Source organism: Anastrepha obliqua, chromosome 2 (assembly GCF_027943255.1).
Source record: "Anastrepha obliqua isolate idAnaObli1 chromosome 2, idAnaObli1_1.0, whole genome shotgun sequence".
NCBI classification, from domain to species: domain Eukaryota; kingdom Metazoa; phylum Arthropoda; class Insecta; order Diptera; family Tephritidae; genus Anastrepha; species Anastrepha obliqua.
The window spans coordinates 1,010,105-1,021,538 of NC_072893.1; the positions used below are offsets into that span (position 1 = coordinate 1,010,105).

At 38.6% G+C, this 11,434-nt stretch overlaps 2 protein-coding genes across 2 annotated transcripts; one reads left to right on the forward strand and one right to left on the reverse strand.

Annotated features, from left to right (window-relative positions):
* The first annotated feature begins 8,398 nt into the window (after positions 1 to 8,398).
* LOC129238553 (uncharacterized) lies at positions 8,399 to 9,739 on the forward strand. Its single transcript, XM_054873611.1, has 4 exons — positions 8,399 to 8,468; positions 8,525 to 8,710; positions 8,775 to 8,939; positions 9,526 to 9,739. The coding sequence occupies exons 1-4, from the start codon at positions 8,400 to 8,402 to the stop codon at positions 9,673 to 9,675; spliced, it is 570 nt and encodes a 189-aa protein (XP_054729586.1). The 5' UTR covers position 8,399; the 3' UTR covers positions 9,676 to 9,739.
* A 108-nt stretch (positions 9,740 to 9,847) lies between these two features.
* LOC129238552 (ADP-ribosylation factor-like protein 13B) lies at positions 9,848 to 11,232 on the reverse strand. Its single transcript, XM_054873610.1, has 4 exons — positions 11,074 to 11,232; positions 10,422 to 11,004; positions 10,259 to 10,360; positions 9,848 to 10,194 (listed from the first exon to the last, which is right to left on the reverse strand). Exons 1-4 carry the CDS (start codon positions 11,118 to 11,120, stop codon positions 9,994 to 9,996), a joined length of 933 nt encoding a protein of 310 aa, XP_054729585.1. The 5' UTR covers positions 11,121 to 11,232; the 3' UTR covers positions 9,848 to 9,993.
* Positions 11,233 to 11,434: the final 202 nt, after the last annotated feature.

The following is an 11,434-nucleotide window of genomic DNA, read 5'->3' on the forward strand; positions in this document are numbered from 1 at the left end:
AATCGTATTTGTTGTAATTCTTGTTTTCGCCTTGTGCCGCACCCGCGGTCGAATCGACGTATTGGCTTTGCATTTGCTTCAGATTTCATCAGCGATCGCAATAATTATCCGCGATTGGCGAAGGTGACGCAAGGCCCGCAGTTGATGTGTTGACTGACAGACGACGAATGAGCAATCAACGCGTTGACGGATGAGGCTGACGTGGAAGTGACAAGTGTCGGCGCACGTGTTTAAATGTGTGTGCGAATGTTCGTATTAAATATGTAACAAAAACACTTATCTGAACAAACGTGCGTTAATAAGTTCTGATTTTAGTGGATAAAAAAACTTCTCGTTTACTCTACGAACGTCAGTGGGTTTAGTATTAGAGGCGCAAAACATCATCCACTGTATGAGCCAGTTGATAGAAGTCGACAAATTCGAATGAAGAAATTGCAATAAAGCTCTTTGTTAGTTCAGGAATATTTTACTTCGATTAGGTATTTTGGATTTTAATTTTGGATAGATACGCTCTTGAATGCGTAAGCTTGAGCTTTAAAGAAAACAATAAAATTAATAATTATTTTTAAAAAATGTCTTATATATATATATAATTGGAACGTACACCCTTTTTGGGTGTTTGGCCGAGCTCCTCCTCCTATTTGTGGCGTGCGTCTTGATGTTGTTCCACAAATGGAGGGACCTACAGTTTCAATCCGACTCCGACCGGCAGATATTTTTATGAGGAGCTTTTTCATGGCAGAAATACACTCGGAGGTTTGCCATTGCCTGCCGGGGCGGAACCGCTATTAGAAAAATTTGTTTCTTAATTTCGGTGTTTCACCGAGAATCGAACCTACGTTCTCTTTTGACTCCGAATGATAGTCACTCACCACGTAAAAGTGTTAGGTAAATTCAATTTCAATTACATCAATTGCAGGAGGCGAAAAAGGGGAACCACCTTTTGGTGTTACACAGCTATTAGTGCAAAGAATGATCAAATAGGGAGCATGTCCAGTACTGCACGGATCGAACGGATAACAGCCGCTTCCCTTACCGACCGCTGAGCAAGCTTAGTGAATTCGAGCGTTAAATTTTTCGAGTGCATTTTTGTGTTTGCATATAGTCCAATAAAGGCAAAAAACCTTTTCAAATTATTTTACTAGGCGGAAAGTGAAAATTAGTTTGATTAAAGCGTTTGCAATTTGTCACAAAACAAGTTGCGGCAGCGTGAACACAGAAGTTGTGTAGCAAATCTTTGTGTCTATGGCCAAGGCTGTGTTGTTGTCCTCGTCGCCAGCATGAACAGTTAAACTGAGAAGTCCAAAACTCAACAGAAGGGTAATTGGCAATTGGCATAGCGCAGGTGTTAAATTGATTCTGCTTTCTCACGAGTATTTAATGCGCTCGTTGATTTCGTAGCGCTGGTGTGAAATGGTGAAAAGGTGGAGAATATTGCAATACTGAATGATGGGACTTTCAAGTTGCGCTTCAGGGTGTTAAAAGCGATGATATATCAATGACTGATTAAGAAGTTGGTGCAATTAATATTTATTTTCGTGAGGGAAATAGTTTTATAGAAAGATTTAGAACAAATATCAGACATTTTAGTAGTATAGCGGCGAGGCTATTGAGCGTAAATTTTTGAATAAAATAGATTGAAATAAGATGTTCAAACGCTAGAGACAGAAGAAATATTCCTTAGGGCGTAGGGAAACCCAAAATTAAAATGGAGAAAACCGGCGAAATACACCAGAACTTCAAAAACTAAAACTGTCTTCCACCTATTTGCATACCTACCAAATCTCTACGTTACTGTATGTTTACTTATTTATTTGTCTAAGATATGTGGGTGAATATGTAAGATATTTAGCCTCTTATAATAAAAACTGAATTCTAGTACAACAGAGTGGCAACTTAAAACTAAAACCTAACCGTCCGGTATTTAAAGCAGTGAGCCTAAAATATAGCCTCTTATAAATACTTTTAAGCCTTGAAGACAGCTGTTGAGAAGTGAACGGCTGTTAATGATAAATAAATAGATCGAGAAAACCAGACAGTTAAATCGCGATCACAGTCCATATATTATACGATAGGAAAGAATAGAGACAGAGATAAAGGTAGTCAGTCCTGTGAGAATTTTCCAGATTCTTTGGAAAATCATCCAGTTATAGAAATTTTCACGACATAGGAACCCTAAACTCGTAGCCTTGTTCTAGCAAAGGCAGGACACTCACAGAGAAAGTGCTCTGTGCTATACGCCTCCTCCAAGCAAGACAGGCACATCGGGTCCTCAATGATTCTAATGATGGTCGTATGCTGACCCCATGGGTTGTGTCCTGTAATAATACCGACCATCAACCGAACGTCTTTCCTTCTAAGTTTGACAGTTTTCTGCTCGGACTAGTCACAAAACACTTTGCAGCGTTCCAGATCGGACCATCGTTCTTTATGTAAATTGCATACATAATCGCTGATCCAATTCTTGATTCCTGCGGAACTGATTCCGATTATTGGCTCTGGTCCCTGTAAAGAACTGCTGACCCATGATTGGCCAATTCAACGGGAATTTCATGACTGTCACTGAAAACTCCAATTTGTTTCCCGCTCCAACTTCGGCTACTTTCAGGATGGCAAAAATTTCCGTTTGGAAAACAGTTGCCATTTCCGCCATAGCATAATGCTACTTATTATTATCGTTTATTTATCCGCCTCCAGACGCTATTTAATTCTTGGACCCATCGATAATGAAAATATCCGCCAAATCTCGCTGAATGCATTCTGGATTACTCCATTGCTGGAAATATGAAAGAAAGAAGACTAAGTCCATCCAATTTCCGTTTTCTCGTGAACAAGGCTATGGTGGTTTTGTTCGGGTTGGACGGAAAGACCTTGGCTCATGCACCAGTTATCGATTTTGTTCAGAATCCTCTGCATTTTCATGCAAAGCCTCCTTAAGGATTTATCCGATGTTAGCGCACAGACATCGTCATGGACATGAAAGCCGAGTTCCTGCATCTCCGCTAGTACAGAGTCTACGACCAAGCACTACAACAGCGGAGAAAGAACACCCCTTTGGGAACATCTTTGCTTAACCCTGACGGTGATTAGTTAGTCACTCTTCTCACCAGCGGTTAACTGCCTCTCAGAGAGCATGGAATATATCCATTTTACAATGGTTTGATGAATTCTATGTCGTTCGGTCAAGTCAAAGGTGACATTATCAAAAGCCCCCTGCTTCTTCACCACTCGTTCTAGATTTTCAATACGCACTATGTCAAACTGATTGGTCTAAAACTTTTTGCTAGGGAATAGTCGTCTTTTCTTGGTTTCGGAATAAATACTACTCTTACGCGTCGCCATTGGGATGGTATATAACCAAGTGCAAGACAGGCTGTGAAGATTCTTTTCAGGGCCTCAATCAGCCTTTCTCCTCCTTTCATAAGCATTGCTGGATATATTCCGTCAGGTCCAGGGGACTTAGAGCTTTCATAGGAAGATAAGGAAAAGCTTACTGATTCTCTTGTCACTATCTGACTGTACCTAGAGGTTCCACCGTCGCTACCGTTATTGTTCATGCCACTCACTACTTCAGAGAGTGTTCTACTACCCGGAAAATGTGATTGGTAAGACTATCTCATGGAGGAGTACTGTTACCTGCAGAGTGCCGCAAAGTTCTGTTCGTGGCCCGCTTTAGCTCATGCTGCTGACATCCAGTTGTACTTGTCCAGCCGCGTTGGTCCTGTTTGGAATATATGTTTCAGATTAACACTGCTCTGTTTCCGATATCGAAATAGGCCTTTGATAATTGGCTTTCTAGCAGTAACATTGGAAGAAATTCCAAAACTGTTTATTGGAAATAGTGTCTCAACATTTACTGACAGGGTGTGAAATTTAGGTTTTGTTTTAAATTTAATCATTTATTTATTCATTTCATCAATTAAAGTATAACTTAAATAGATTACTAATACTAAAGCTTAAATGTAATTATGGTAAACAATACTGTGAGATACATTAGTCACAATTCAAAAAGTGTATCTCCAGATTAATTTTAATTTGAAAGTTTGTCGTGAGTTAAAGAATATATCCAAATGCTTGCTTAATTAGTTAGACTGTCTTATACAACGTGCAAGCGGTTCATTTCGACTAAAATTGGTCTTATGATAAGGTAAATGTAACATATTGCTGAGTCCTAGGTTACGAGTGGGACATTTAAGGAGTATTAGCTCCAGCAAGAGGTGACATTTGATATGATTCATAACTATGTCCCTTATAAACATTACCGATGAAGTTTTTCTCCGCATTTCTAAAGTTGGCAATGCTAACAAAAGACATCTACTTTTATATGCAGGCAAACTGCAAGGCCAACGAAGTGAATGAATAGCAAATCTAATGAAACGTTTTTGAACCTTCTCAATTCTTAAAGATGACCCCATATAGAATGGATCCCAAATGATGCTGCAATATTCGAGGTTTGATCTCACAAGAGAAAAATACAAATTTTTCAGCGTAGAAATATCCTGGAACTCCCTTGAATTCCTTATTACAAAGCCAAGCATAGATCTAGACTTGGCAATCATAAAGTCTATATGTTTGGAAAACGACATTTTCGATGTAAATATGACCCCAAAGTCTTGCTTTTCGTAAATTTTTGTGAGGTTGGTAGTGCCCAACTTGTAATCGAAATCAATCGTAACTTTTCGTCTACTGAATGACATGTGCTGGCATTTACCAGCATTAAGAGGTAAGGAGTTATCATCACACAAACCTTCCAATCTGGTTAAGTCTTCTTGAAGTCTTATGCAGTCAGTTACGTTCTCTACCCGACTGTAAATTTTCAGGTCATCTGCATACATCAGACAACGTGATGTCTCGAAAACGTCTGGAATGTTATTAACAAACATTAAGAACAATAGTGGCCCAAGATGGCTACCTTGAGGTACGCCTGAGGTAACTTTGATGGCATCAGATTTTATGTTATTTATACGAACGAATTGACTTTTATCTGTTAGATAAGATGCAAGCCACTTGAGTAAGCTAGGATGAAGACCAAATGAACCCAGGTTTTTAAGTAGGATACTATGGCTGACTCGATCAAACGCTTTCGAAAAATCAGTGAATATGACATCGCATTGTTGGCCTGTTTAAAATTGGTTTAAGACATAATTTGTAAATAACCCTAAATTCGTAACAGTAGATCTACTCTTAACAAAGACGTGCTGATTAGGCGATATGAGATTTGAAATTTGGAAGAAAATCAAATCATAAACTAGCTTTTCAAAGAGTTTAGGTATGCAAGAGATTTTGCAGATAGGGCGATAATTTTGGACTTCCGACTTGCTTCCAGACTTATGTATCGGTATGATAAGCGAGTTTTTCCAATTATGTAAAAACTCACCAGAAGCTAGTGATTTATTGAAGATAATTGTTAATGGTTTTGCTAGCGATGTAGCACAGTTTTTAGTAATATAGGAGGAAAGCCATCTTCTCCAGGAGTTGGGTCATTTGCCAAGGCCGATAGGCTCCTGAGTACATCATTAGATGAGAGCTGGAAACCTTTATTTGTTAGTGAGCTGTTAAAAGAGGTATCTTCTATTCCGGTGTCGGATTGGCAAACATAACCAGATCGAAAAAAATCTGCAAAAAGGTTAAAAATTTTTTGAATGTCCGACAACGTTTCCTCCAAATAATGCATTTTTTCTGGAATTCCAGTGGTTTTCTTTTTATAGTTAATTAACTGCCAAAAAGATTTACAATTTTCCTTGATACCACTCTCTACTTTAGAGATGTCGTTTTGGCAGCCTTTTTCAACTCTGTTGTGTGCTAGAATGCCCAGAATAAACGGTAAGGTGCTTCCCAAACCTCAAGGATATTCCATCTTCACCCTTAGCTTTAGACTTAGTCGTCATGACAGTTTTTAAAACTTCATCCTCAGTAACTCCATTAAATTGAGATTTTTCTTTGTAAGAAAAATTGTTAAAAAATTTCTGGGCGGGTTATCAGTGCTCATCCTCCATTTTCTATATAGTTTATTTCAACTTTAATAGCTAACCTAATTTTATTATTGTACCAGAGGCAAGAGCTATTCATATCCTGAGCAGGGGAAGGAGGGACTGGTCAAGTTATTATTTAAGAAGTCAAGTTTTGTATAAACAGTCGCAATAAGCCAATAAGCCTGGGATGACTGCAGTTAATATTGGACAAATCAGCATACAGATCAAATTACGATACATAAAACTGCCACTAACAGAGGGCAATTAAATGACACATCAAGCGCATAAAATATGGTATATCCTGTGATGGAATAGCAGTTACGTTAAGTGTTCTTTAAAAATAAAAATTATGTTTTTAGAAAGTACCTCTTGGTCATTAAATATCCATAATGAACAAATTAATTTCAAAGGTAGCGACATTCTTTTAAATTTTGACCTATGGCGGTCCCCACTGTGGGCTAATTTAAAAATGCTTTTTCAAACGTTAGAACAAATACCTATTTATTATTTACATAAAAACTTTATTTCAGTGGCACAGCAAAGATTAGAAAAAAGTAGCGTAACATACAAACATAACACCCATAATATCAGGAGGTTCTCCTTATGGAAATATAATTTTAAAAATGAACCACTTACATCATATATTTAAAGCATCCTTTGGTTTTTGTGTGTCAAGGAAAGAGTGATAAATTGCACATAAATACAAGACCCTTTGGTTCGGCGCTACTTTGCGCACCACAAAATGCTCATTGTTTGCTACCCTCCTCCATATATCATAAGAAACTTAAAAGCTTTCATTTCAGTTTAAAGCTCAGGATGTGGGAAAGCTTATTCCGGCAACAATAAAGTATACTTTTCATTCTTAACAGCTTTTCGGCCAGCGAACTTATTTGAAGAGCTTTTGAAATGTTTTAGACTACCAGAAGATGGCTCTGCTTTCGGAATTTTGGAAGAGAGAGCTGCAAACTTTCCAACAAAGGGGAAGTATCTACAGTTTAGGTTGAAAAAGCGGAAGAATTTTCCCACTCTTTTAATAACCACTAAGTAATAGAACAAATTCATAAATTCATTTCTGCTTGCTACCGGAGACGCACTGCAAAGCACTAATTACACAAATGACGAGTTATTCAGCGAAGGTCTTATAAATGATTCAAAACACTGTGTGTTTTTGTGGAACTATTAACTCCATAGTTACGTCCACTTCATAGTTTTGGCAACTTCCGAAATTGATTAACGTCATTCTTGTGTTTCAAAATGCACCTGAAAAATGACTTAGAGCTGAATTTTTCCAATGAGTTCTTATAATTTAAAATACATTGCATATATCTTTGTGTATATATATATTATACGTATATGAATAAGACGAAAAATGCCATTTTAATTTTAATTATACGAAACAACTAAAATGTTAGAAAGAGAAAAAATTCTCAAAGTAAAAATTGTTGGAGCAAATTGAGAGAAAACTTAATTTTTAGATTTTTGTTTGATGACGAAAACCTACTTTTGTAAATCTGCTCAAATGACCATTTATTTAAATTATATTGGTTAAAAAATAATAACAAATAAATAATTGGCGCGTGCACTTCTGTTTGGCCGAGTTCCTGTTCCTATTTGTGGTGTGCGTACTGATGTTGTTCCACAAATGGGAGGTCCTACCGTGTTAAGCCGACTCCAAACGGCAAATGGGTTTTATGAGGAGTTTTTTCATGGCCCAAGGGGCGATTTTTTCTTCATTTTGGTGTTTCACGGAGATTCGAAACTACGTCTTCCGAATGGCATCTTTATTTGCGATTTCCACTCTAAAAGAGGCATAGGGGACATTTACTTTCAACTCAACTTAGCTTTCTATGTTTATCGTCTTGAGCTTCTTTCTCTTCTAGTAGACACAGCAATCTCACGGTTGTTAACCTTCCATTTCAAATGATTTATCGTGAGTAGTTTTGTTACTGTTTTTGAAATAGCGTCTAGGAATTGGTTTAGCAGTAGTTAAAATTTTTTCAGGAATGTTTGAAGTCTTTTGGAAGCTTTTGTTGTCTAAATGAAGCTTTAGCAGACAAATATCTTGATTTATCGCCTCCCTTTTTATTAATTCGATCAAACACTTATATATTTTTATTTGTATATTATTTTGAAATTGGAAGGCGTATTTCAAATAAAAAAAGTTATGAACACCAATTGTGCTTGTTATGTTGTTCATGCATAGTACAAAGGCCACTATCTTGTCATCTGGTTTCGTTGCATGCGCACAACTTCCCCTAATGTAACGCTTGGAGTAAACAACGATTCAAATTCCAGTGCAATTAAAATGTACATGCACGTGCATATATATGTACAGATGGATGTATGTATGGCCGTTGGTCTGTGCAAAACGAAAACTCTATAAAAGATCTGCGCTCACTATGAGATGCCCACAGTTTTGTTGCAAATATGTTTGCGAAATTTCTGGGACGCATTTCATACTTCGTAGCATTCTACGTATTTTTAGCTGCTGTTGAGGTCGCTTTGCATATATCCATTCCATGGCTGTCCTGTACTAAAATCTCCTTTTGCAGGCCGTTCAATACGATATTGTCGTAGAGAACGAGGATGTGTTCACGCCCTGTGAAGGTTACCCCGGTGACTACATCGACAAGTACTTCGACATTTCGGGTCTCAATTTCGAGAGGCAAGATGACTTTGTGAAAGTAACTGGGGATGTCAAGTTGATTTACGAATTCCAATCTAGCGTACCGATTCAGGTAATTTACCATTGCAGGCACCTATGCAGCTGTTTTGGTGTTAATGCAATCTGTTTCCCGCTAGCTCGACGGCGAGGTGTACAAGAGGTCCCGCGGCGAATGGGTGGATACGATCTATAATATTCGTCGGTCGAATTTTTGCCCGGCGTTGTACGACGAAAATGAATTGTGGTATGCGATCACCCAAGTGGTACCCCAGAAAGACCGCGATTGCCCGCCAAAACCCGGGGTAAGATATGCCTTAGTGATTTAAAATATGGGTAGCTGCTTTCGAAGTCCAAATGAAAAGTAAAAAAAAACGCGTTTGTGCCTGGTCTGTCCAATGTTAGCCTTTTGTGCAATTGAAAACGACAGTTTCAGACTAACTCGGATGTCCGCTATTTATTTACGTAAAAAAAGTTCAATTTCCGATTGTACGTATAGGAAACTACAAAGATACGGTATTTTAGCGGAGAACATAGAGCTTCCTGGTGTATAAATTTGTACTTTCTCTAGTCGAATTCATCCGTTACATACGTCTCTCTTAGAGGAATATAAAATCAAAATTGACTTCAATCCTGACAAAGAGCATGGGCATGTATCAAACGTTTTACTAAACAGCAATCGTAGGCCTCCAAGGGTCAAGAATGGTTTTTAAAAAGGACTTATCTGTAGATACGAACTGCTTTCATCAGGATTTCCCTAAAATTCAACAATCTGAATAACTCATTTTCGAAGAGAAATGCAGACACCCAAATTTTAAATCAGGGCGGCAGAGATGTTGCGAAGCTCACAGAAAGATAAATGAAAAACATTTTATTTGTATTTTTTCTCAGTTGACCATATCGTTCGATTCGCTGTTCGGCTTGTCGTATGACCTGCAGGATCGCACCGCCGACGGCGAATATAAGTTGAGAGTGAAGTTGGGTCAAGGCCAGGCGGCCATGTGTTTCGAAATCGAAGCTAGTGTCTACAAAAGCGAATGAATGGACCCACTTTCATATGTACATATATAGGAATAAATAAAATGATGTGTGTAATTTGAAGTTTAAACAACTCAGCTCCAGTTTATTCAATAATCAAAATAGCAAAATTTATAGTAGGGATCAAGTTGAATTCATAAAAGGTGAGTAACAACAACATTTACATGTATTTTGTTTTTGTCATTGAAACTAACAAAACGCCGAAAACATAAATTCAGTCAGCCTTTCGCCTTGTCAGCTGGTAGATTCGCCTTGGTAGGAATTGTTGTTGATTTTCGGGAGTAAATGTAGAATGCCAGCCTCTGTTTACATTCGCTCCGCTCACATTTCGGTCAACTTTCCGTTGTCAAGCGCGTGAGTATTTAGATTTGGCACATCTTTGGAATTTTCATCGCACGCCGCTGCCTTTACTGATTCCTCTGCTGTAGTATGCTGGCTGAACGTAGTAGTGGTTATTGTGGCGGGTGCTGTGTGCGGTCGTATACGTTTTGCTCGAAAATGGCCAAAGGAACGGTACCACAACTACGAAAAAAGAGTAACACATTTAAATAATCAACATTTCTCAACATAAAATGCCATTAGTTACCTTTCTGCGTGCTGTATTTTTTAAATGATACTGAAATTGACGATACCGACCCCGTTTCATTCGCCCTTCAGATACCAGTTGATTCACCTGATCTGTCCAAGCCTGCCACGTAAACATTAACTTAGAGATTCCAAATTCAAAAATTATGCCTTGATTTTGTTACCTTCATATTGGCATCGGTTTTAAGTCGTACTTGCAGCAAGTCCATATTGTCTATGAGATATTTAATGAGCCACGCTATGCCATCCCACATGCTGTCCAACTCGATGTTTTTACCAACGTAGCACATGCGTGCACTGCTGAAATAATACTTGGCGAGCGCCTCTATTTGGAACGTGTTTTCGATATCGTACAGTTGAACGCCTTCGTCGGCCAAATCAGCTTTAGTGGCGACCAGTAGGACCGGCTTACCACGCACGTAGGGATGCATAAGGGTGCGTCGAAAGCAGTCAAAGGAGCTTTGAAGCTCCTCATACGAAGCCGACATGTCGAAGCAGTAGATAATGCCCATTGTTGTTAAAAAGTAATGATGCCATATTTTTTGCATTTCCGGATTGCCGCCCACTTCGGTGATGGACAAATGTCGCTCGGGAAGTTGCATCTGAAAGTATTGCACTCCGTTAGTCGCCTCGTGGCTAGTACGTTGTTGGCGGGTCAGGTGGTGACCCAGTTCAGTTTTTCCGCTGGCCATCAGACCGAGCAGTAAAACTTTTAAGTGCGTTTCGGGAATTGCGCCGACTGTATTTCTGTAATTCATAATTTTCACTGTTAATATTAGTTGGAGGAGAGAATAGCTCTCGACGTACCGTACCTACCTATTTCTTTGGCAGCAACCGCAAAGTTTACAAAGGGCTGCCCCCATTAATGTGAGAAAGTTGATAAAAATGAACGGTTCAAACCGTTAAATACATCTCGTTAATTTTTATTTCAATTTTCTTCAGCTGCAGACATTTCGTGGAACTGCAACTTCTGTTGTCGATTCATTGTTTTTCTGAGAATGTTGTTTCATGCGCCACCAGTAGAAATGCTAGAATCGCGCGTTGCTATGCAACGGTCATTTGCGCCCAAACACAGCGTTGCATGTGGAAATCGGTTAGCCGCTCTGTTAATACTGGCGAGTATTTTTACACATTGGTCACCCTCTGTTTGAAATGCTTTGCAATCGTTGTTGTTGTA